This window comes from Corythoichthys intestinalis, chromosome 9 (genome assembly GCF_030265065.1).
Source record: "Corythoichthys intestinalis isolate RoL2023-P3 chromosome 9, ASM3026506v1, whole genome shotgun sequence".
NCBI classification, from domain to species: domain Eukaryota; kingdom Metazoa; phylum Chordata; class Actinopteri; order Syngnathiformes; family Syngnathidae; genus Corythoichthys; species Corythoichthys intestinalis.
Window position 1 is genome coordinate 57303223 of NC_080403.1, and position 27539 is coordinate 57330761.

The 27539-nt window shown below is 40.7% G+C and overlaps 1 protein-coding gene across 1 annotated transcript; it reads right to left on the reverse strand.

Moving 5' to 3' along the window:
- Positions 1–1728: 1728 nt before the first annotated feature.
- LOC130921836 (matrix remodeling-associated protein 8-like) lies at positions 1729–27292 on the reverse strand. The gene is made up of 12 exons (XM_057846141.1): positions 27079–27292; positions 23945–23971; positions 21466–21765; positions 21290–21391; positions 21081–21214; positions 20845–21024; positions 16129–16270; positions 5925–6080; positions 5641–5665; positions 5212–5300; positions 3036–3104; positions 1729–2974 (listed from the first exon to the last, which is right to left on the reverse strand). Exons 1-12 carry the CDS (start codon positions 27128–27130, stop codon positions 2952–2954), a joined length of 1299 nt encoding a protein of 432 aa, XP_057702124.1. The 5' UTR covers positions 27131–27292; the 3' UTR covers positions 1729–2951.
- Positions 27293–27539: the final 247 nt, after the last annotated feature.

Consider the following 27539-nt stretch of genomic DNA (forward strand, 5'->3'; position numbering starts at 1 on the left):
CTCAACCCCAGTTAGGGTTTTGTTTAAAAAAAATTTTAAAATGGTTTCTTCCCCCAGAAAAGTGAGATTTTAAGCTTTCCAATGATGTATCACACAATCATATCGGACAATTTTGAAAGTTGGCCAAATTTGGGGTCTCAGAGCGGAACTTCAAGTCACCTGAGTGTTTTCCGCCATATATATTAGCTCAGTGGTTTTTAACCTTGCTAAAGGTACTGAACCCCGCTAGTTTCACATGTTGATTCACGGAACCCTTAGTTTGGTTTTGAAACAATGATGTTGAACGACATTTAATGACCTTTTATTTCTATGATAAGATGAATGTAAAGTTCATGCATTTGCAAATACAATGCAAGTCCAATTTCATCAGTGGCAGTTTTATTAATCATTCAGGTCTTCGCAGACGGATGTACTTGGATCATACACAGCACAGGAGAGACGGCGAGAACCAAAGTGGTATTTGCCATGTGGCATCATGGATTTTGCCATGTGGCATTTTTTTTGCCACGTGGCAAAATCGATTTTACCATGTAGCGTTTTTTCTTTTGCCATGTGGCAAAATTAATTTTGACGTGGCATTTTTTTTGGGTATGTGGCAAAATGGATTTTGCCATGTGGATTTGTTTTGCTATGTGGCATTTTTTTGTTTGCCATGTGGCTTTTTTTTTTTTTTTTTTTTTTGCCATGAGGTAAAATGGATTTTGACGTGACATTTTTTGGGGGGTATGTGGCAAAATGGATTTTGGTTTGTGGCATTTTTTGGGGGGGTTATATGGCATTTTTGGGGGGTATATGGCAGATTTGCAGGCCATGCACATCCAAATTTTCCATTCACTTTAAATGGCAGAATAACATGTGGCTGTGATTTTTGGCCACCCACTTACCATGACAGCACATTAACATTCAACAGACACCCAAGCCAGACTATGCCATTGACGGCTATGCACGTCCAAATTTTCTTTGATTTTTGACCACGAATAGAAAATTTGGACGTGCATGGCCGTCAATGGCATGGACGTGCATGGCCTGCAAAACAGCCATATACCCCAAAAAGATGCCATACACCCACCAAAAAAATGCCACATGGGAAATCCATTTGCCACAGACCAAAAAAAAAAATGCCACATGTCAAAATCCATTTTGCCAGATGGCAAAAAAAATGCAACATGCCAAAATCCATTTTGCCAGATGGCAAAATGGATTTTGACGTGCCATTTTTGGGGGGGTTATGTGGCAAAATGAATTTTGGTTTGTGGCATTTTTTGGGGAGTTATATGGCTTTTTGGTGGGTATATGGCAGTTTTGCAGGCCATGCACATCCATTCCATTGACGGCCATGCACGTCCAAATTTTCCATTCACTTTAAATGGCAGAATAACATGTGGCTGTGATTTTTGGCCACCCACTTACCATTACAGCGCATTGACATTCAACAGACACCCAAGCCAGGCCAAATTTTCTTTGATTTGTGACCACGAATAGAAAATTTGGACGTGCATGGCCGTCAATGGCCTGGACGTGCATGGCCTGCAAAACTGCCATTTACACCCCCAAAAAGATGCCATATACCCACCAAAAAATGCCACATGTCTAAATTCATTTTGCCAGATGGCAAAAAAATGCCACATGGCAAAAAAAATGCCACATGGCAAAATCAATTTTGCCATGTGGCATTTTTTTTGCCATCTGGCGAAATGGATTTTGACGTGGCTTTTTTTTTGGGGGGGGGGGGGGGGGGGGGGGTATGTGGCAAAATGGATTTTGGTTTGTGGCATTTTTGGGGGAGTTATATGGCATTTTTGGGGGGTATATGGCAGTTTTGCAGGCCATACACATCAATGTCTTTTTTTCCATTCATTTTAAATGGCATTGCCATGTGCCATTTTTTTTCTCATGAGGCAAAATGGATTTTGACGTGGCGTTATTTGGGGGGTATTTGGCAAAATGGATTTTGGTTTGTAGCATTTTTTGGATGGTTATATGGCATTTTTTGAGGGTATATGGCAGTTTTGCAGGCCATGCACATCCATGCCTTTTTTCCATTTATTTTTAAGTGGCAGAAAAACGTGTGGCTGTAATTTTTGGCCACCCACTTACCATTACACCGCATTGACATTCAACAGACACCCAAGCCAGGCTATGCCATTGACGACTATGCACGTCCAAATTTTCCATTCATTTTAAATGCTTTGATTTTTGACCACGAATATAAAATTTGGACGTGCATGGCCTGCAAAACTGCCATATACCCCAAAAAGATGCCATATACCTACCAAAAAATGCCACGTGGCAAAATATACTACTATTGGTTCTTGGCCCTGCTAGCAGATCCACCACTGTTTCATATAGATTAAACAGTTCGCTTCCACCAAACATGCTTGTTTGGAGACATCTAGGGGTCACAGTAAGATAGCTGATATGCTAAACTGTGACCCGTAAGAGCATAAGCTTGTACATTTACTTTCTGACCAACATGTGACGATATGAGGTCCTCATGACGCCATGTCCTGTTATGTCGTTTGGACTATATACATCACTACATTTATTCATACTGACGCATGAGACGTGTACAGTACAGTATTGACTTTTGCTACTATATGTTAAAGCAAGTTCAGTGTTGCTTTAGTTCCGATACGTGTCAGAAAACAACAGCAGAACGTTAAGTGACATATTTCAAAGCTGTAACAGAAACGTTCATTCAGTACTTTACAACTTAGTCAGGTGCCTTTTCAAATACAGTACTGCACTTACATTTAATAACAGAAAGATGGCACTGTTGCAGTTTGTAGTAACATGGCATGATGAATCGAACATTTTGTGCCTTTAGAAAACAAGAAGGCTTGTTTTTATGTGTGGTTTGGATGGAGTCATTTTTGCCACACATCTGTGTCGTCAGAATCCCCGGCATTGAACAGCCTCTGGACCAGCCAGTGACCCTAAAGTCATTTCTCTCACTTGCGGCACTTCTGCATCTCTACAAGGGTTAAAACAGTTTCAATTCCATGTATTTACTTTCTTGTGTTTGCATTTGTTACCTTCATCCAGATCAATGACTTTTCTGGAAGTGTTCATGTTGACCTCTTTCAGCAGGTTGTTTTTGTAGTCTTCAAAACACATGAAGGGGGGAAAAAAAGAGGAAAAATGTAAGGACTAGTCCAAGGGCGGAGGTTTGCGAAGGGACGGTAAGGACATAACACTAACAACTTTTCAGTATGCTCAAATTGTCCCCACCAAATTTAAGCCACCTTATTTGCATTATGTGATGGTATGAAAAAGTATCTGAACCTTTTGGAATTTTTCACATTTCTGCATAAAATCACAAAGAAATGTGATCTGATCTTTGTCAAAATCACACAGATGAAAAAACGGTGTCTGCTTTAACTAAAACTACCCAAACATTTATAGGTTTTCATATTTCAATGAGGATACTATGCAAACAATGACAGGAAGGGGGGGAAATATGAATACCTATAAATGTTTGGGTGGTTTTAGTTAAAGCAGATACTGCTTTTTCATCTGTGTGATTTTGCCAAAGATCAGATCACATTTAACCCTTTAATGCCTGCAATATGAATCAAAGGTCTTAATGAAACCTTTTTTTTTTTTTTTTTTCAAATTTGTAAAAAAGGGAAAAAATCATGTGTAATAAGCCCTCTAATATCTATAACCCTTGCTAAATCCTGTTTTTTTTACCCTCATGGAACCTGTAGATGCATGACTTGACTTGCATCCATTTTTTTTTTTTTTTTTTTTTTTTTTTGAGGTATTCAAGATATTTCAAAATTCTGAATTAGAATTTCATGATTTTTAAACTACGTGTATCAAATGTGAATCATTTGGCATGAAGGGGTTGATGGTGATTGTATGCAGAATTGTGAAAAATTCCAAAAGGTCCACATACTTTTTCATACCACTGCATAATGACTTTAGTTATATAGTGTAGATGTATATTTCCTTTTAGTCACATAAACATACTGTATATCTGTTCATTTCACATCAGTGGCACGGTCAATAAAGATTTATTTTGCATTGATCATTCAGCCTATCAATTAAATACCCTAATTTTCACACTATAAGGCGCACCTGAATATAAGCCTCAGCCCACCAAATTTGGCCCGAAAACGGCATTTGTTCATAGATAAGCCACACTGGACTATAAGCCACAGCTATCCTCACTGTTTTATGGGATATTTACACCAAAAGATAGTAACCGGTCACACTTAATTTGACAGCGGCATCATACGACTGTCATAAGACCAAATGAACCACCATGAATCTTTGAACCAATTGGCCGCAAAGCTTCATTCCTTCAAGAAGCTTCATTTGGCCATCACTGCTCCCTTGGTGGAGACAGGCAACCTCTGCTGCCACCTGCTGTAAACACTGTTGTCATCCAACATGCCTCCTAGCATGCATTGCATTGTACAGATATATAGTTTAATCAAAATTCATGTTCTGTGCTAATTATTTCTTCAGTTACTGTTCCAGTTGTTTCATCAATTGTTAGTTAAAGTATTTGCTAACACTTTATTTGACAGTGGCGACATAAGACTGTCATTAGACAATCATAATTATTGACATGACACTGTCCTGAGCATTAATAAATGCTTATAACAGATGTCATTTAGTGTTATCTGGCAAAAGATTTCACTTTTGAATGGATGTAAAAATTCAAGCTGGAAATAAATGAAGCTAGTGACATAATATCCCGGATGACACTTAATGACATAAGCATTCAGTAATGCTCATGATAGTATCATGTCATAATTATGACTGTATTATGACAGTCTTATGATGCCGCTGTCACATAAAGTGTTACCTATTAATTCAAATCAACGTATAAGCCGCAATGGACTAGAAGCCACAGGTATCAAAATGAAGGAAAAAAGTAGCGGCTTATAGTCCGAAAATTACGGTAGGTTCATATTTGTGAGAAATGTAGCCCTTTGCCCCGGTCACCCAGTCTGTTTGGTCCTATAAATGTCCCGTCCCCAGCAAAAAGTGTACATGCAGGTTATGCAGTTATATCGTCCCTGCCAATGTTAAGACCAAACCTACGCCCTTGCTCTACTCCGGTTGTTTCTAGCGGAGTCAGAGTAGAGTTTCTTATTCACAAGTCAAAAGTATGGCGTGGTATACTATCCTTAACTTAGACGTGTAAGTAAACGCCGTACTACCCACCTATGCATACTGGTTTACTTTTCCACTCACCAAGTCTGTCATCCAGCTCCCTGATGGGCAGCGCCGCCTCTGTGACCTCCATCTCAAACTCCTCCGAGCTGCTGTGACTTCTGTTGGACCTAAAGCAGAGGTAGTGTGTTTTAAGATCAAATCTTTGTACTGCATATCCTCCCTGGAGTCGTAAGTGTGCTGGGCTTTACCCGCCCTGACTTTAGACATTTATTCTGTGACCATAAAACTAGATACCCTCAATTATATTTCAAAAGGTTTGTCCAAAAATGCTGCCTATTAACTGGAACACATAAAAGGGAGCACAAATCATTTCCCTGAATCTGCCATGTGTTTTCTTGTATTGTTTTGCCGGTCACATATGTTGTTAGTTCTGCAGTTGTAAGCCACTGGTCTATAAAACCTGCAATTACTGTGTTAAGTATGCGATACTTGACAGTATATACCCACCTGGTTGATTCCACTGAATACAACTCTGCAATGAGAAGAAAATAACAGTGAGAAATGTTGTCTCTTGACTAAAATAATGACCTTTACAACAACAAAAATGTGCATGTGGTTTTAGTTAAAGCAGAGACTGTTTTTTTCATCTGTGTGGTTTTGACAAAGATCAGCTCACATTGATGGTGATTTTTTGCTGAAATGTGAGAAACTCCAAAAGGGTCAGATATTTTTTCATACCACTGTTTGTGTGTTAATGTTGTCTTTGAGCAGAACACCAGTGCAATTCCCACCTGTTTTACGTCTGCGTGTGATGAGGATGATGATGAGAACGACAAACGCCAGGAGGAGGAAGGCGGTGAGGACGAATCCCAGAGGCAAGAGAAAGTTATGTCTTTGTTCGGGAATCACGACATTGATAACCCGTGGCGACTCTGCTTTAATAACATCTGAAAAGAGAGGAAAACAACTTTCAAATCAATCAAGCAGTTTGTCATCATGTGGAATAAACCCGCCCCCTCCACCTTTTTTTTTAAGTCACAAACAACCAGAAGTGGGTTGTAGCAGCGCATTACATTTACTTTTTAAGAGAAAAATGTACTCCTAAGAGTAGTTTTACCACCCCATACTTTGACTTTTTCTTGAACAGAAGAAAAGAGGGAGAGAGAGAAGACGCACAAACAACAACAAGAAATACATGAAACACCTACTCTAACTATGAATATGTTGGTGCTATCGTTAGCTAGTTGTATTTCCGGTTGACACCATGTGGGGGGGCTGATAACCAAGGAAAGTGGGTTCTCAAAGAAAAGTGATTGGGAGGGGTGAAGTGTACATAAATCACCCATGTGGTCCAGAACCCAGTATTTGCGTGAATCCCTTTTTGAGTATTGAAGGAGATAGTACCTTGGCACCGTCTAACTGTTTGTATTACTCTAACACACACCCAATATAAAATGAATAGCACTTATACCATAGTTTAAGGAAAACAAGCACAATATAGGGCATAAAAGATACACGACACCCTCTTATCACGGAAGCCCAGCGTGTGTGTCATGCGCAAGATTAACGCACCAAGTCTCGCAATCAGTTCCTCCAGACAGTCCACAACATATGGCGGGACAGTCTGTCCTAACACAAGGAACACAGGAGAACACCCGATATCCAACTGATAACACGACTGACATGACTCCAAGAGCCCCTTTGACGCTAATGTGGCAAAATCCACGACCCTCGTTGCCCGGACAACAGTAACTCCCGAATCCTCCAGTCCAATCCACAAACAGGCAATAATCCCAAACACACCCTTCTTCCTCCCCACTGCCCGCCCCGCGAGAGCCTTCAAAAGACTGAATGTTTAACTAATCGTTGTCATTTTTCACGGGAACTTTTTGTTGACTTCTAATATGGTGACCTTGGAACGAGTTTGCCTCCTTGCCTGAGTGTTTCTGTTTCGCCTTGCCGTTTTGATTGCTTTCGACCTGAAAAAAATTGTCAACTTGTTCTCGGTAAGCCTTCTTTAAACCTTTCAAAATGGAGTCGGTACAAAGGGTTAATAAGGAGAACGTGCCGAGTTTGCCCTTCTAGCTGGATTGCTGGGGTCCCGCCGGCTCGGCTCGTTGGATCTGTGCCAGCGCGGGTCCAGCGGTCTAGCTGGCGTGATTCCGACAATCTGGTTAGAAGGGCAGATTCCTTCAGTGTGAGTATGTTGGCATCCTTTTCTATGCTGTTTCATTGCTAATTCTGACACTGAGTTTTTTTTACTTCAGTGTGTCTAATTTCACCAAGTCATGCGCGAGTCCCATCTAACATGTGATAGTCTAGCAGATGAGGAGAGATGCTGCGTGGGTGCCTTCCAAGGGGCCATGGCCTTTCCCCAGCCAATCTGGAGGGGGGGGGGGGGGGGGGGTTGAGACAGCCCATCCCTCCTCGCGCAGCCCAGCAAAGGGCCCATTGTCAGCCCCCAGGGATCCAGGGTGGTCCCCTGGGCCACCCACGCCCCCAGGGATGGGATAAGGGGACGCACCACAACCCACCTCCCCCGCCCAGCCACCTGGCCCATGAGCCACAGCCCCCCCAACCGGCACGGCACATCGCAGGACCCCCAACGGCCCATCCAGGGTAGGGCTTGACCCCCCCCCCCCCCACTGAAGCAGGCGATAGCCAGCCAACCTACCAGCATCCAGCCAGCGTGGGTAGCCAGCGGCCCACGTCGGAGTGCAGGGCAGATACCCAGGCAGAAAAGAGAGGGGGAGGCGGAAGCAGGAGAACGCCTAGAAGCCGCAGCGGGGTGGCACCATATCGGCGCCCTGACCCCCCCCCCCCCCCCCCCCCCCCCCCCCGGTGGCTGCAAGCCACAGTAATAGCCACGTCATAGAGAAGAAATGTGACACGCAACTACCACCCTATTACTGTGCACCCAGCACCATGATGGGATTGTGTGGGGAGGGTAGTGTAGTGTATGCATTAAAATAGGAGAGCGCTGCTTGGGGCAGTGGGACCACTGCATGGAAATTCTACCTAGCCGCCGGTCCCACCGCCCCTCGCTGGAGCTCCCCCGTGGAATATGATGTATGTGGTGTGTTAAAAGAGGTGCGGGAATGGCGGGGCCTGCCATGAGGCGGTAACCTGGACTCAACCCCTCCAAACAGGTCCCATCCATCCCCATCCTGACTCTCCCCGGAGGCATGAATGACTATGTAGGTGCCAGGGTGAAAGATGTTTACAGTGCAAAGTGAAGAGTACGTGAATTAAGAGGCAGGCTCCCAACGGCATGGCTCCGTCTGCCAGAAACACCGGCCGCAGGGCGGGAGAAGCACCAGGACCCCGATCCACCCCCGCCCCAGACCACCCCCAGCGCCCCCGCATCCGCCCGCCTCCCAGGCACCAACCCCGGACAGGCGCCATACCAAGCGCCAGAGACCAGGGGTTATCCACCCCACCGGCGGGGGAGAACAAGCCCCACCCCAGACCCCTTGGGCCCCAGGAGGCCCTGCTGCCGACCACGCTGACAAAAGGGCAGCGGCCCCTTCCGATACAATTGGTGCAACGCTGCTCATGATAGCAATGCACTGTCTATGTACTGTATGTGTTAGTAGATTTGTTACTCTGACTGTTTCTACATCTGATGGTTTGTGGGAGGATAAATCGAAGAAGAGATGACCCAAATCTTCTTCTCCTGTCCCTGTCTTTGACTTTTCCAACCTAAAATACTTTCCCCTCCTAAAGTAGACGGGAAAATAAACCTGAGCATGTGGTATTCTAAGCTCCAACTGTCAATGGGAGCCAAAGTCAACACGGCAGTAGACAGTCAGGGAAAAAAGATACCAGATCAGTCTCTGTGTTTGCGTCCAATAAACTTCAGTGTTATTATACAGTGGAACTTCCAAAAGGGGATTTTTTTTTTCAAGTTACACAACTGGGAATTTTACTAAAGATGCAGAAAACATTCATTACGCTCCTAAAAGATGAAAAAGTGAGCTGTCATGCTAGCACTGACCACCGCAACCATGGAAACATCTGCCCAGAAAAGGAGCGCTAATGCAATAGCAACAGGTTTAAACTAGAAACAATGATTAGTTGGGGTGTGACAATGTATGGAAAATGTGATATATCGAGATACTTTGTAGCCCAAATGGCCCCCAAATCAACAGGAAGTGACCCAATATGAACAGACAGTGGTCTGATATCAATAAGAAGTGACCCTGAAACCCCCTCAAATCAACAGGAAGTGATCCTGAAATGTCCCCAAATGAAAAGGAAGTGATTTGATATCAACAGGAAGTGACCTGTTATCAACAATAAGTGACCCCAACCCCCCCCCCCCATCAACAGGAAGTGACCCTGGAATGCCCGCAAATCAACAGGAAGTGACCTAATATGAACAGGAAGTGACCCTGAAGTGCCGCTAAATCAACAAGAGGTGGCCTGATATCAACAGGAAGTGACCCCTAAACACCCCCAAATCAATGGGAGGTGACCTGATATCAACAGAAAGTCAGCCCGAAATGCCCCCAAATAAACAGGAAGTGATTTCATATCAATAGTAAACAATCCTGAAATGTCCCCAAATCAACAGGAATAGATATTATCAGGAAATGACCTGAATTCAACAGGAAGTGATCCTAAAATGTTCCCAAATCAACAGGAAGTGACCTGAAAATCCCCAAAATGAACAGGAAGTGGCCCCAAACTACCCCCAAATTAACAGGAAGCGATTTGATATCAACAGGAAGTGACCTGATATGGACAGGAAGTCACCATGAAATGTCCCCAAATCAACAGGATGTCAACAGGAAGTGACCTGATATCAACTGGAAGTGACCTGATATCAACACAAAGTGACACCGAAATGCCCCAAAATGAACAGGAAGTGACCCTGTAATACCCCCAAATCAACAGGAAGTGATCAACAGGAAGTGACCTGATATCAACAAAAAATGACACCGAAATGTCTCCAAATCAACAGGAATTGACCTGAAATCAATTGGAAGTGACCTGATATCAACAGGAAGTGACCCCAAAGTGCCCCTAAATCAACAAGAAGTGATCTGATATAAACAGGAAGTGACCTGTAACAACAGGACGTACCTGCCAAAGCAAGGCTAGCATTGCAATTTCTCCAGAAATGCATTTTCGAAATGTTTTGTTTATATGGACGTAAAACAGTCTCGATTCTTGGTTAAAAGAAAAAAAAAAAACGTGCAGTTAGCATTTATTATACGTAAATATTGTGATGCTAGTCTGTTAGTAAATGTAGCTAGAAGCCCCCTGATGTAAACAGAGCTTTTCTGTTGAAAATTCTTGTGAATAAATGCCTAAATCCCTGAATTCTTTCCAAATATGGAAGCAAAACAGTCTCGATTCTTGGTTAAAAGCAAAAAAAAAAAAACATGCATTTAGCATTAATTTTACGTAAATATGTCAAAGTACAATGCTAGTCTGTTCGTATATGTCGCTAGCGGCCGCCTGATGTAAACAGAGCTTTTCCAGTGAAAATTTTTGTGAATACTTAAATCCCCAAATTCTTTATAGATATGGTAAAACAGTCTCGATTCTTAGTTTAAAAAAAAAAAAAAAAAAAAAACTGCAATTAGCATTTATTTTACGTAAATATTAGCGATGTCCCGATCGGTCCGATCACGTCATTTTCAAAGTATCGGAATCGGCAAAAAAATATCGGCCATGCCTTTTTTAAAAAAATTTTTTCAAGTACATCGTTTTCTAATTGTATTTAACGTTACAGACATAATATGTTACACTTATCCAGAGTCTTTAGTTTAAGCTTAAGGTAGGGTTATCAAATTTATCCCAATAATGGCGATAATTAATTTTTTAAAAAATGTATCACGTTAGAATATTTAACGCAATCAATGCATGCGCTGCACGACCCACTCACGCATTGTCGCGCACCATATGTAATGGTGCCGTTTTGCTAATATAGACAGCTAAAAGGCAGCGTAAAATGAGTAGAGTGAATTTTGGCAACCTTTGGAGCCTTTTTTTAATTGGGTGAAGCCTTACAATCCCTCTCCCCACGATTAGAAATATCATGGGAAGCAATGTGGGGAAGCAAGGTAACAATTGATCTTTTTCTTAACACCTTATGTTATTTCCCAATGCAGAGAAGATATATCAATTGGTAGCACTACGCACAGTCATGGTTCCACTTCCCATCATGCATTTGGGCATGGCTACAGTGTCATTTACTGCAAGCTCAACAAATACACTAGATGGCAATATTTAGTCACAATATACAAAGTCACAAGTCTTTCTATCCGTGGATCCCTCTCACAGAAAGAATGTTAATAATGTAAATGCCATCTTGAGGATTTATTGTCATAATAAACAAATACAGTACTGTGTGTTGAATGTATGTATTCGTCCGAGTTTTATTCATTTTTTTCTTAATGCATTGCCAAAATGTATATGATCGGGAAAAATGATCGGGAATGATTGGAATTGAATCGGGAGCAAAAAAAAAAAAAAAGCAATCGGATCGGGAAATATCGGGCTCAGCAGATACTCAAACTAAAACGATCGGGATCGGATCGGGAGCAAAAAAACATGATCGGAACAACCCTAGTAAATATGTCTATGTACAATGCTGTTAGTGAATGTAGCTAGCAACCACCACCCAAAGCTTTTAAGCATTTTTCTCCAAAAGTGACTCAAGAAATTGTATATGGATGAGACATTTGAATGTCTCCCCCCCTCCCCCCAACATGGTTGACTTTCAGTTGAACTGAGCGGAAGAAGAATGTTAACATTTAAATTGCCTGTAAGGATTTATGTTTGTTTCTGGAGTTGATTATTTTGTGTTATGCTTCTCATATAATCCCTCTAGGGCAGGGGTGTCCAAACTTTTTGCAAAAGGGGCCAGATTTGGTGTGGTAAAAATGTGGGGGGCCGACCTTGGCTGACGTCCTTTACGCAAAAACAATATATTTAAGCAAATTTTAGCAAGCCATTCTGTGTGTCACATTTGGTTTATTATTATTTTTTTTTTAATTAATAATTTCAACAATCTCGCAACTAGCGTTCTCTTTCGACTCGGGCTCTTGCGAAATACTAATGCTGTAAAATTAAACTAGCTTCAAATGTTTCTTCAATTTCTCGCTGCGTGTCTTCCCTGTAATTTTGTTGTGCATGTCAGCGTGTCTTGTTTGGTAATATCGCCTCACATTGAATTATTTAAAAACAGCGACTGTCTCTTTGCAAATGAGGCAGACACAGTTGTTGCGTATTTTATTGAAGAAATAGTCCAATTTCCACCTATCCTTGAAGCGTCAGCCGTCGCAGTCAACTTTTTCTTTGTGGATTGTCGCCATTTTAGAAAATTGGAAGTCAAGGATCACACGGGGTAATGTTGCTTAGAGTGCTGCTGCCTTTTAGTGGGTAACTGAGGAGCAGCATTTAGTGTGTAAGCTACTTCATATGCTGGTAGCAGTACTGCTGACCAATTTATTAAGTCTGTGTGCGGGCCAGACGTTACTGATCTTATGACAGAGGCTGGGGGCCGGATGAAATTTGACCGCGGGCCGCATTTGGCCCCCGGGCCGCACTTTGGACATGTCTGCTCTAGGGGAAATGAAACTTTTTTTTTTTTTCATGTAATTGAATCATACTTGAAAATTTGTTTTCAGAAGAAGGAGAGGGGAGGATTAATTGTGGGATGCTTTTCAACTCCTGTGGATAAAATTCCACTGGAATGAGATCATATTGGCACACACGCACGCCTGGCCTGGCTCGGTCCGTGGTCTAGCGCCCACTTCACACACGCTGGTAAAAAGCACCGCACAAAAACGCAACCACAGGAATTAGTCTGAAGCCTTCTCAATGACTTTGCCACATCTAACATTATTAGCTCCAACTCAAAACAGGTCGTTTCCATGCACTCTTCGTCTTCTCCCCGTTCCTATGTTGAAAAATGTCAACTCCTAAATAGTGGCGGGAACCTCTGGGTAGCTCACGATAACCTCACCGTATAGCGATACACGGGTCAGGAAATCATTCTACCAAATTCTACAGTACAACTAGAAACTCCAATCTCTGAAGAAATTACTATGGGGCTTTGCTGTGGGTAGATGTAGATTTATAAGGTCACTTCCTGTTGATTTGGGGACAATTTGGGGTCACGTCCTGTTGATATCAGGTCATTTCCTGTTGATTTTGGGACATTTCGGGGACGTGTCCTACTGATATCAGGTCACTTCCTACCTGTTGGTTTGGGGGACACCTCCTGTTGATATCAAGTCACTTCCTGTTGATTTGGGAACATTTGGGGGGACACGCCCTGTTGATAACAGGTCACTTCCTTTTTATTTGAGGACATTTAAGGGACACTTCCTGTTGATATCAGGTCACTTCCTGATTATTTTGGGACATTTCAGGGACACACCCTGTTCATATCAGGTAATTTCCTTTTATGTGGGGACATTTGGGGGACAAGCCCAGTTGATATCAGGTCACTTCCTGTTTATATAGGGACATTTCAGAGACACACCGTGTTGATATCAGGTCACTTCCAGTTTATTTGAGGACATTTAAGGGACACTTCCTGTTGATATCAGGTCACTTCCTGTTTATTTGGGGACATTTGGGGGACACTTCCTGTTGATCTCAGGTCACTTCCTGATTATTTGGGGACATTTCAGGGACACACCCTGTTCATATCAGGTAATTTCCTTTCATGTGGGGACATTTGGGGGACACACCCTGTTGATATCAAGTCACTTCCTGTTGATATGGGGACATTTGGGGGCCACATCCTATTGATATCAGGTCACTTCCTGTTGATTTGGGAACATTTGGGGGGGACACGCCCTGTTGATGACAGGTCACATCCTGTTGATTTGGGGACATTTAAGGGACACTTCCTGTTGATATCAGGTCACTTCCTGATTATTTGAGGACATCTCAGGGACACACCCTGTTCATATCATGTAATTTCCTTTTATTTGGGGACATTTGGGGGACACACCCTGTTGATATCAGGTCACTTCCTGTTGATTTGGGAACATTTGGGGGAACACGCCCTTTTGATAACAGGTCACTTCCTGTTTATTTGAGGACATTTAAGGGACACTTCCTGTTCATATCAGGTAATTTCCTTTTATGTGGGGACATTTGGGGGACACACCCTGATGAAATCAGGTCACTTCGTGTTGATTTGATTTACGGGACACCTCCTGTTGATATCAGGTCACTTCCTGTTTATTTGAGGACATTTAAGGGACACTTCCTGTTGATATCAGGTCATTTCCTGTTTATTTGGGGACATTTCAGGGACACACCCTGTTGATATCAGGTAATTTCCTAGAATGTGGGGACATTTGGGGGACACTTCCTGTTGATATCAGGTCACTTCCTGTTTATATAGGGACATTTCAGAGACACACCCTGTTGATATCAGGTCACTTCGTGTTGATTTGGGGACATTTCAGGGACACACCCTGTTCATATCAGGTAATTTCCTATAATGTGGGGACATTTGGGGGACACTTCCTGTTGATATCAGGTCATTTCCTATTATGTGTGGACATTTGGGGGACACGTCCTGTTGATATCAGGTCACTTCGTGCTGATTTGGGGACATTTGAGGGACACTTCCTGTTGATATCAGGTCACTTCCTGATTATTTGGGGACATTTCAGGGACACACCCTGTTCATATCAGGTAGTTTCCTATAATGTGGGGACATTTGGGGGACACTTCCTGTTGATATCAGGTCACTTCCAGATTATTTGGGGACATTTCAGGGACACACCCTGTTGATATCAGGTAATTTCCTTTTATGTGGGGACATTTGGGGCACACACCCTGTTGATATCAAGTCACTTCCTGTTGATATGGGGACATTTGGGGGACACATCCTGTCGATATCAGGTCACTTCCTGTTGATTTGAGCACATTTAAGGGACACTTCCTGTTGATATCAGGTCACTTCCTGTTTATTTGGGGTCAGTGTCTGTTGACTTCGGGGCATTTCCGTCTCGCTTCCTGTTCATCGGTCACTTCCTGTTGATTTTAGAGAATTTTTGAGTCACTGCGTATTGATTTCAGGCCACTTCCTGTTGATTTTGGGGCACCTACATGTCACTTCCTGTTAGTCTTGGGTTACGGAAAAGTCTGCAAGGTCGCCCTCTGTTCATTGGTCACTTGCTGTTGATTTTAAGGTATTTCAAGGTAACTTCCTATCAATTTTGGGGTACATATGAGTCGCTGTCTCTTGATTTCGGGGTCACATGCTGTTGATTTTGGGTGACTGAAAAGGAAATGACTCAAGAATGTCCCCAAATTAATAGGAAGTGACCTAAAAACAACAGGAAGTCACCTGTAAATGCCCACAGAAGACTGGTTTCAGTGCCATTGACAGCTGTGGATGTCCGAGCCAGTCAAAATAAACTCAAAACTTCCTGTAATAGCCAGACAAATGCACAAACAGTCATTATGAAGAACAGCAAGGCCTTTCTCAGGGACTGGGTGGTGCGTGTGCGGTTTCGTGGCGTCGGACAAGCTGAGGTAGCAAGAAAAACAAATGAAACAAACAGAAAGCGGGGCTTTCTCACATTGGCAAGATGGAAGGTGAAGTCACAGGAGGCTGACACACAAGAAAATGAGGTGAAGAACAGATGTGAAGTTTGTTCTTTTTTTGCTCTTAATTGCACTCAGGATAGTTCAAGCTCAAGTCTGGTAAAGCACTCACACTGACCTGAACTGTATAATGTAGAAACGTGCGTGGGTGGGTGTGTATGCAGATAAATTTGGTGTGCATGTGTGTGTATTAGAGTGGGAGGACATACTGAGGTGTCATCACTTTTACAGGACTTAGTTTCTCTGGGTCATTTTAAGGGTAAATACTAGTTTCCCTTAGTTTTTGTTAACTTAAATCAGGGCAGTCAAACACATTTTGGTTCACAGGCCACAATACGGCATGTTATGGCTTGTTTTTAAATGACACATCAATATAAAAAATGTTATTGTGATCATATTTACCTTTGTCTGCACTGGGCAGTGCTTTGGCTGGGACGGTAGCGTGAATCACCGGCGGTTCCACGGTGACCTGGAATTGTCTCCTCTCATGCAAACCACAGTAATGATGATGAAGGTGACATGAGTACATCCCCTGGTCAGTGGCCTAAATAGTCAGCACACACATAAGTCATTTATTGACTACAGTACATACACTTTATGTACAATGCTGGCCAAAAGTATTGGCACCCCTGCAATTCTGTCAGATAGTGCTGAGTTTCTCCCAGAAAATGATTGCAATTACAAATGCTTGGTAGTAATATCTTCATTTATTTTGCTTGCAATGAAAAACACAAAAGAGAATGGGGGAAAAAAATCATTATCATTACACAAAACTCCCAAAAAAGTATTGGCACCCTTTGAAAAATCATGTGATGCTTCTCTAATTTGTGTAATTAACAGCACCTGTTACTTACTCCTGGCACGTAACAGGTTAAAGTGGATTCAAGTTGACTCAACCTCTGTCCTGTGTCCTTATGTGTGTACTACATTGAGCATGGAGAAAAGAAATAAGACCAAAGAACTGTCTGAGAACTTGAGAAGCAAAATTGTGAAGAAGCATGGGCAATTTCAAGGCTTTGAGTCCAACTCCAAAGACCTGAATGTTCCTGTGTCTACCGTGCGCAGTGTCATCAATAGGTGTAAAGCCCACGGCACTGTGGCTAACCTCCCTAGATGTCATGCCACGTCCTGTTTTATTTTGAAGGCTTCACCCTCTTCATAGTCACGTACTTGCCCTTCCTCTTGTCACCTAATGACCTATCGTTTCCACCTGTTCCCCATTACCTTGTCTGTATATAATGTCCTCTTTCCCTTGTCTTGTGCAGAATAGGGAGGGCGATACCAGTGATTTTGGATTCGATCCGATACCAAGTAACACCAAGGCCAAATATTGCGATCCCAATCCGATATTGATACCGGAAGTTCATATATATACAACGCTGCAGAGTTCTCAGCCATTCTGATATCTAATGTACAACTACGGCAAGCACTAAAAAACTATTAAAAGTCTCTTTGTGTCAAATACACATTGCAATGGAAAAACTGCTGTTTTTAATGACTAGCAAAGCAATTTCCCTACAAACTCACAAACCAATCCATCAACAACAAAATCTGGTTAGTCAGTCTATCTCTTTAACCATGACCCTTAAATTCATATGCACAGAACATTTCCCTGCTACACGTTGTATTTGATTACATTTTAATCTACCTAAGTCAAATATTTTTGATCTAATTAAAGAACAAAATAATAGTAGCATGTTACCACCCTCTACCGGTAGGCCATTAAAAACAAATCCAATAAACAATAGTCACTTGCAGTTTTTGAATTTTATTTTACTAACACAATTTTTAAACAGATTTTGAAATAATTGAAACAGACCTTTAACAAAATGAAAATAAATAACAACAAAACATAAGAACTCAAGCATTTAATTGTTTTTAACATAAAACAATATCGAAAAATATATTTCCTAGAAAAATATTAAACAAAATTAATATTAAACGTAAAATATTTTTTAAAAGTGTGCACAAAAATATACCCAAAAAATAGATAAAGAAAATATAATATATTAATTCCATATATCGATACTTTTGCCTGGGGATCGATTCCTAAAACATAATGCGCTGGATCGAAATATCGATATTTTGGTATCGATCCGCCCATCCCTAGTGCAGAAGTGTCTTTCTACTCTGGTTAGTCATGTCAGCCTCTTGTCATAGCATTCATAGTAATCCTGTATATTATCCTCCATTTGGAGCGCTTTATGTTTGTACATTTTGATCCTAGTAATCCTGACTTTTTCCTCCTTTTGGAGCGTTTTACGTTTTTACCTTTCCTCCTTTTTGGAGTGCTTTGTGTTTGAACTTTTTTTATTCTAGTCATCCTGAGTCATTTCTCCACTGGAGAGCTTTTTGTTTGTACTTTTTCTCATCCCCGTATGTCAGCGGATAACCTCTGTTGTTATGACCCTGTGGGTCAATTGTTCTTTTACTGCTTTTTCCACTGTGTGTGTGCGTGAGTTTGGTGGCTAATTGAATGAATTAGGTGCAGGTGCTGCTGATTCAACCACTCCTGATTGGTGACCCCTCATTGGCCAAGGTGTGGACTTCCTGGCCTATTTAAGAAGCCTGCCACCAGCACTCGTCCTCCTCGCCAGCCAGACCAGCATTCAGAAACGCCAGTTTGTGTGTTCGGTTCAGCAGTGATTCCTGTTCGAATAATCTTTGTACATATTGTAAATAGTTGAGCAGTAATGTAGGAGGGAGATGCCTTTTTGTTTTGCACAGTTTTTTCCTGTTTTTGTTGCAAGGAGGTAGGTAAAGGAAATGTCTTTAATTTGACCTTTTTAGTTTTGTTAGGGAAGACAGGGTTTTCATAGATTGTTTTGTTTGTTATTTTGGCGACTGTCTCCCTCTGAGCCAAATAAACAAACTGCTCTTGACTTTTTTTCGTTTTCACTGGCTTTTCTGGGTGAGGGTTTGACGGGAGGAGCACACCCAATGTTGCGTCCTGAAACCCCTAGACCGGGGCGTAACACTGTTTTCAAAATAACGTTTTTGCCTGAACCTCCGCAGCTGAGTCCGCCTCGTTGTCTCGGCATGACACTTAAATGTGGGAAAAAAAAAGAAAAATTGACGAGAGATTTCAGCGAAAGATTGTGCGGATGGTGGATAAAGAACCTCGACGAACATCAGAACAAGTTCAAGCTGTCCCGCAGTCCGAGGGTACGACAGTGTCAACCCGTACTATCCGTCGGCGTCTGAATGAAAAGGGACTCTACGGTAGGAAGACCCCACTTCTGACCCAGAGACGTAAAAAAGCCAGGCTGAAGTTTACCATAACTTACATGAGAAAGCTAAAAACGTTTTGGAAGAATGTTCTCTGGTCAGATGAGCCAAAAGTAGAGCTTTTTGGGAAAAGGATATAACATAGTTTACAGGGAAAAAAACGAGGCCTTTAAAGAAAAGAACACGTTCCCCACAGTCAAACATGGTGGAGGTTCGCTGATGTTTTGGGGTTGTTTTGCTGCCTCTGGCACTGGACTGCTTGACCGTGTGCATGGCATTATGAAGTCTGAAGACTACCAACAAATTTTGCAGCGTGAGAAAGCTGGGTCTTAAATATAGAACACTCCATTCTGAAGAAAAATATGTGGAAACACTCCATTTTGAGTAGAAAATACAGACACACCCAGTCAATTTCCTTTCCTCAATTGGGCCCCTGCCTCGGATTACATCTGCTCGTTAGTCAACAGTTAAAAACAGTGCAGTTATCACACCTTGGAAGGCTGCTGGAATCACAAAAATCGTGGGTCCAACAAGAGAGATGTCTCTTGAGACCAAGGAGAGGATTATCAAACTTCTTGAAGAAGGTAACGCTACATGTATGGTTGCCAAAGATGTGGGCTGTTCACAGTCAGCTGTATCAAAAATCTGGACCAAGTACAAAGAGCATGGCAAGGTTGTTAAAGTTAAGTGTACTGGTAGACATCCAAACGTCATGACAAACAACTAAAGGCCATATGTCTTGAAAACAGAAGATGTATAACAAGACAAATGAAGAAATGGGAGGACGCTGGAGACAAGGTATGTGACAGAACTGTGCAAAATCGCCTAAAGGAAATGGGATTTTCATACAGGAATGCTAAAATGAAACTATCATTGACCCTTAAACAGAAAAGAACAAGACTGCATTCGGCTAAGGAGAATCAGTCATGGACTGTGAATGACTGGATCAAGGTTATTTTCAGTGATGAGTCAAAAATCTGCATTGGACAAGGTGATGATGCTGGAAATTTTGTTTGGTGCCGTTCCAGTGAGATTTACAAAGATGACTGCCTGAGGAAAACATCAAAATTCCCTCAGTCCTTGATGATATGGGGCTGCATGTCAGACAAAGGCACTGTGGTTAAATCTTCAATAAATGCACAAGTTTATATTGAAATTTTAGACAGCTTTCTTATCCCTTCAATTTAAAATGTCATTTTCTAAGATGACAATGCATCATGCCACAAGGCTAAAACTGTTAAAGCATTCCTTGGAGAAAGACATCCAGTCAATGTCACGGCCTGAAAATAGCCCAGATCTCAAACCTATTGAAAACCTGTGATGGAAATTAAAAAAAAAAAAAAAAAGGTCCACGGCAAGGCTCCGACCTGTAAGGATGATATGGCAACTGCAACCAATGAGAGTTGGCACCAAATTGATGACGAATACTCATCAAGTCCATGCCTCAGAGACTGCAAGCTGTCATAAAATCCCGAGGTGGTGCAACTAAATACTAGAGATGTGTTTTGATTGTTATTTCTTTGTTTGTTTCTCATGGTTCCATTTTTTTCCCCTCAGAATGGAGTGATTCTATCTTTATTTCCTTGCACTTGCTTTACAAAAGTAACGTTTACTGACCACCACAATGTTTTTTATTCATTTCTTTTAGTGTTTCTGAATGCTAAAGTGTTGCACTTTTGAACTAATTCATTGTTTTTTGAAGCTTTTTATATGAGTCTGTTCTACATGATAAAATGTCTGAGTGAGTGCTCATCAGAGACTGGTGATTCCATACTTTTTGCCAGGGGTTGTATGAAGCGATAAAGCTTCCGAAAACTTTTCCTGAAATGAAAACTTTGCTATGTCGAGGTATTATTTGATTTATTTCACACAATTGCGCTCTTGATGTACCTGCAAGTCAGATATGGTGAGTGAGAAGTCTCCCTCCGTAAAGGCCTGGTTGCTGATGTTCATCTTTCTTCTGAGGAACAAGGGTCCGTAGCTACGCTGTTCTCCAGAGGCGTACAGGTCCACCAAGCGGTCGGCGCGATCGTGGTGGATTCCAGGAGATTGACGGTCCCAGTGGACCACCTGTGGGTCAAACCGAGTCACGCTCCTCAATTGGTCAAAGATGACGTCAGACCCACCTGCTGATCCTCCTCCTCGTTGCTCCAGTCTGTCCACACGTTCCTCCTGTTGACACACGGCAGCACCGCGGTGCTGCCCAGCAGAACCACGAACACCGCTTTGTGGCCGTCCCAGAAGCGCTGCTCTTTACGACCTAGAGGAGCGCATATGAAAGGTCGCCGGCCCGGTTTACGACATCGCCGTGTCAAACTCTGAGACGGCGACTTACGTGATTTGGTGACGTTCAGTTGCACTCGGACCGTCTCGTATATGTGACAGTAGAGATGGTGGAGATTGCAAGAGTACAGACCTTTGTCGTTCATCGTCACATCTATCGACAATTCAAATGATTTTGTATTAGTTCAAAAAAAAAAATCATTCATTCATGCAATTTGTGAGCGGGACCTTTGATGACCAGGGAGAAGTTCCCATCCTTGAAGGCTCTCTGACTAAGGCCAACTCGTTTCAGGTTGTAGGAGTTATATATCCTCTGCTCTCCTGCAGAGTACATGTCCAATATTCTCTCCATGCTGTTGTCCACGTGAGGCCGGTACACGTCCCAGTGGACCACCCTCTGTCTGTCTCTCAGGTTGTCCCTGGTCCACACCATGCGGCCACTCATGCATTGCAACGTGACGGCCGAGCCGGCCGGGGCGCTCACATTGTAGCCGGGTACTATACTGCTGCTATCCGATTGGCCCTGCACTGAGGGCCACGCAAAAAAAGGATAGGTGAAGTGTGAATTGTACACTGACACAAAACAGGGTTTTTCAAAGTGTGGTACAGTGAGACGTTTGTGCCATTTTCAAGGGTTAAAGTTCACTGTCACCAGAGGGCGCTGGTAGGTGTGGTGTGAGAGAATGGGGGCCTATGATTCATTTCAGAAGAGTTAGCGATTGTTACAGTTCTTAAATCCTGTCTTGGAATACTTGTTGTGTAGCAGCTGTAATGTGCTTAAAATAAATCCATACACAACCCCCACCCCACCCAAACTGGAAAAAAATCACACACACACAAAAAAAAAAACTCTGAAAACTACAATCTCAAAAAAAATCAAAAGATACACTGATGATGTGAAAAACTGCATTCAAAGGCACAAAAAAAAAATAGAAAAAAAAACCCAAAAAAAAAAACACCATACTGAAAACTGCGGAAAAATATCTACATACAAAAAAAAAACACCCAAACCATCCACCAAAACCAGAGAAAATCACAAAAAAAACCACAATAAAAAAAAAACCTCAAAATACAAACAATCTACATACAAAAAAAACACCCAAACCATCCACCAAAACCAGAGAGAAAATCACAAAAAAAACACAATTAAAAAAACCCTCAAAATACAAACAATCTAAAAAAAAAAATCAAAAAGATACACAGATGATGCGAAAAACTGCATTCCAAGGAAAAAAATGAACAAAAAAACCCCACCAAACTGAAAACTGCCGAAAACATATAAAACCTATACATACAAAAAACAAACGAAAAAACCAAACCCTCCACCAAAACCAGAAAAAAATCACAAAAACCACACACAAAGGGAAAAAAAGGAAAAACGCAAAAAAAAAAATTTTTCATTGAAAACTGCGGAAAATTTATATGCACATAAAAAAACACCCAAACGCTCCACTAAAACCAGACCAAAAATTCACAAAAAGCACAATAAAAAAAATGAAAACTACAATCTAATTTTTTTTTAAAGATAGAAAAATGATGCGAAAAACTGCATTCAAAGGGAAAAAAACGAACAAAAATAACGCCAAACTGAAAACTGCAGAAAAAAATAAAACATATACATTAAAAAAAAAAAAAACAATAAAACATAACCCTCCACCATTACCAGAAAAAAATCACATAACCACACACAAAAATTAAAAACCACAAACACAAAAAACAAAACAAAACTGATAACTGCGGAAAATTTATACATACAAAAAAAAAAAAAAAACGCCGAAACCCTCCACCAAAACCAGAAAAAAAATCACAAAAACCACACACAAAGGGAAAAAAAGGAAAAACGCAAAAAAAAAAAAAAAATTGAAAACTGCGGAAAATTTATATGCACATAAGAAAACACCCAAACGCTCCACTAAAACCAGACCAAAAATTCACAAAAAGCACAATAAAAAAAATGAAAACTACAATCTATTTTTTTTAAAGATACAAAAATGATGCAAAAAAAACTGCATTCAAAGGGAGAAAAACGAACAAAAATAACGGCGAACTGAAAACTGCAGGAAAAAAATCAAACATATACATACAAAAACAAACAAACAATAAAACATAACCCTCCACCATAACCAGAAAAAAATCACATAACCACACACAAAGAGAAAAACCGCAAACACAAAAAACAAAACAAAACTGATAACTGCGGAAAATTTATACATACAAAAAAAAAAACGCCGAAACCCTCCACCAAAACCAGAAAAAAATCACAAAAACACAATTAAAAATTTTTTGATAACTACAGACAAGCTAAAAAAAAAAAAAATCAAAATGATACACAATTGATGCAAAAAACTGCTTTCAAAGGGAAAAAAAAACCGAACAAAAATAACACCAAACTGAAAACTGCAGAAAACATATACATACAAAACAAAAACCTCCACTAAAACCAGAAAAAACACACACACAAAGAGGGGGAAAAAAAGGAAAAACGCAAACAAAAAAAAAGGAAAAAAAAGTGCCAAACTGAAAACTGCAGGGGGAAATAATTGGCAAAACTGAAAATCTGCCAAAAAAAACACCAACACTGTGAACTCCCCCTCAAAATATATGGCAAAACTGCAAAAGCACGACATTCCCTCTCACCAAAATCACAAAAGTCTCACACTTTGAAAAACTGCCAATACATGCACGGACACACACGGCTGTAACACACCTGCAGTGAAGAGGAGGATGACAGAAACTGAAAGACAACCACAGTGGAATGACATTAACGGTCTGAATGATCCATTTTGCAACAAGGGATGTCATCTCACAGATGATATAGTCACACTGTATCCTCTATTTGTAATCATTATAATATGCATGTTTTGGGCAGAACTGTAAACAAGGGACTTTGCACGCTGAACAGGTCACCAGTTGATTGCAAGGCACATCCTGTATGTACATTATACATTTTGTCGTATCATTTTGAAGTAACGCTACTCTTACATGACTAAATTTTATGGGATATTACTTAAACTTGAGTAATATTATTTTGAAGTATCGCTACACTTACAGTGGTATGAAAAAGTATCTGAACCTTTTGGAATTTCTCACATTTCTGCATAAAATCACCATCAAATGTGAACTGATCTTTGTCAAAATCCCACAGATGAAAAAACTGTGTCTGTTTTAACTTAAACCACCCAAGCATTTATAGGTTTTCATATTTTAATGAGGATAGTATGCAAACAATGACAGAAGGGGGGAAATAAGTAAATGAACCATCACATTTAAATTTTTTCTGGCACCCCCTTTGGCAGCCATAACATCAACCAGACGCTTAATGTAGCTGCAGATCAGTCTGGCACATCGATCAGGACTAATCTTGGCCCGTTCTTCTCTACAAAACTGCTGTAGTTCAGTCAGATTCCTGGGATGTCTGGCATGAATTGCTGTCTTTAGGTCATCCCACAGGATCTCAATTGGGTTCAAGTGTGGACTTTGGCTTGGCCACTCCAGAACGTGTATTTTGTTCTTCTGAAACCATTCTGAAGTTGATTTACTTCTGTGTTTTGGATCACTGTCTTGTTGCAGCATCCATCCTCTTTTTAGCTTCAACTGTCTGACAGACACCCTGAGGGGTTTCCTGCAAAAGTTTTTAAATCATTCTTCCATGAATGATTACAAGTTGTCCAGGCCCTGACGCTGCAAAACAACCCCAAATCATGATGCTCCCTCCACCATGCTTCACGGTGGGGGGTAGATGTTGATGTTGGTCAGCTGTTCCATTTTTCCTCCCCACATGACACTGTGTGTTACTCCCAAACAATTCAACTTTGGTTTCATCAGTCCACAAAATATTTTGCCAAAAATTCTGTGGAGTGTCCAAATGCCTTTTTGCGAACATTAAACGAGCAACAATGTTTTTTTTAGACAGCAGTGGCTTCCTCCGTGTAGTCCTACCATCTTGGCCATTCTGAAAGTCTTTAGCAGACACTCCAGGGTTCTTTTTTTTTTTTTTTTTTTACCTTTTTGAGTATTCTGCGCTGAACTCTTGACGTCATCTTTGGTGGCCAGCCACTCTTTGGGAGAGAAGCAACAGTGCCCAACTCTCTCCATTTGTAGACAACTTTTCTCACTGTCGATTGATGAACATCCATACTTTTGGAGATAGATTTGTATCCTTTCCCAGCTTTATTCAATTCAATTCCTTTATTGTCATTGCAAGCAGAGCAAACAACGAAATTGGAAAGCTACTCCGTGGGACCATAAAACACAAGACAATAAAATTACACACAACTAAAACATACCACTGAATAAGAGACAAGAATAAATTATTGTGCAAAAGTTGCTACATAGCAGCATCATGAAGAATTAGTGCTGTTCAGTATTAAGAACGCGGATGGCCCTGGGAAAAAAACTATCTCTGAGTCTAGTTGTACGTGACAAATCAACAATTCTTGATCGCAGTTCTTTTGACTGAGCCATGATGCACATTAGACAACGCTTCTCATCAAGACATTTCTTACCTGGTGTGTGTTTTATAGTGGAGAGGACAGCTTTTAAAAAACTCATCAGTTATTGGACGCACACACCTGACTTAAACTCTTTGGTAAACAGGGTTCACTTATTTTTCCCCCTTCTGTCATTGTTTGCATACTATCCTCATTAAAATATGATAACCTATGAATCTTTGGATGGTTTTAGTTAAAACGGACACTGTTTTTTCATCTGTGTGACTTTGACAAAGATCAGATCACATGTGACCGTGATTTTATGAAGAAATGTCAAAAATTCCAAAAGGTTCAGATACTTTTTTCTTATATGAGTACATTTTTTTGGATGACTTTTACTTTTGTTCTATTATTTTGAAGTATGGCTACACTTACTTGAGTACATTTTTTGGATGATGACTTTCACTTTTGTATAGGGCTGTCAAACGATTAAAATTTTTAATCAAGTTAATCACAGCTTAAAAATTAATTAATCGTAAAAATCGCAATTCAAACCATCTATAAACTATGCCATATTTTTCTGTAAATTATTGTTGGAATGGAAAGAAAAAAAGATGGACATATACATTCAAAATATGGTATATAAGTACTGTATGTGTTCATTATAACAATAAATCAACAAGATGGCATTAACATTATTAACGTTCTCTTAAAGCGATCCACGGATAGAAAGACTTGTAGTTCTTAAAAGATAAATGTTAGTACAAGTTATAGTAATTTTATATTAAAACCCCTCTTAATGTTTTTGTTTTAATAAAATTTGTAAAATTTTCAATCAAAAAATAAACTAGTAGCTCGCCATTGTTGATGTCAATGATTACAAAATCAGTCGCACCAAATTGCCAGCAGAGGGAGACAAAAAACACAAGTAACAAGTGGACATGACTGTCCTGTCATTTTAATCTGTTTGAGCGGGGCATGTGCATTAATTGCGTCAAATATTTTAACGTGATTAATTAGAAAGATTAATTTCCGCCCGTTAACGCGATAATTTTGACAGCCCTACTTTTGTATTATTCTTTTGAAGTATTGGTACACTTGAGTATTTTTTTGGGATGACTACTTATGCTTTTGTTGTCTTACTTTAAAGTAACGCTACTCTTTAGTACATTTTTTGGGATGACTACTTTTACTTTTGTAATATTGTTTTAAATTTACGCTACTGTTCCTTGAGTCTGATTTTTGGCTATTCTACCCACCTCTTATTGTTATGTACATGACAGTAAGGTTTACTGACTACACAGAGTATAAAACATCATGATCAAATGATTGATTAAGGAATTAAATTTGCTTTCATATACAGTAGCGTAATAATGCAACAAATAAAAATGAAGACAGTAGCCGCACTTACTGTGGATTAACAACAAAGCCTGAAAAATGATGTCCTCCCGGTGGCTCTTCATGTCTCTTTTTTGGATAAAAAATCTGTTCTCTTGTCGAATTATTCTCCTGTGTAGTAATAATAATAATAAAAAAGCAATCAGTCTCGTTTATCCATCAACCAACACGACTCGTCAATGTTTTTGGAAACACAGCTGCAGCAAAGACGTCTGCTCATAACCAAAGTAAAGCGTTCCCACCCGGAGAAATGAAACCTGACACAAGCAGACCCCTCCTCTTAGAACTTTAGCCAAGACATCCCAGAGGAAAATCTTACTTTTATTGTTTTGGTTTTAAGTGTTGACTTTGACTTCTACAGTAAACATCTCCTTACTGTGCCAGTAAGGCAAGTCATCAAATAAAAATAGTGAATTGTGGGTTGGCTCTTAATCTTTTTTGTACTTAACTCTTGGTTTGGACCAACTGTGGGAA

Bases quoted from the DNA above. Each gene is read 5' to 3' on its own strand.
- LOC130921836 (XM_057846141.1), bottom strand. From the start codon at position 27,130: ATGAAGAGCCACCGGGAGGACATCATTTTTCAGGCTTTGTTGTTAATC. The intron at 21,215-21,289 runs GTAAGTCGCCGT...GCGCTCCTCTAG, and splicing joins ACTGAACGTCACCAAATCAC to GTCGTAAAGAGCAGCGCTTC. The intron at 2,975-3,035 runs GTAACAAATGCA...TAACCCTTGTAG, and splicing joins AGTCATTGATCTGGATGAAG to AGATGCAGAAGTGCCGCAAG.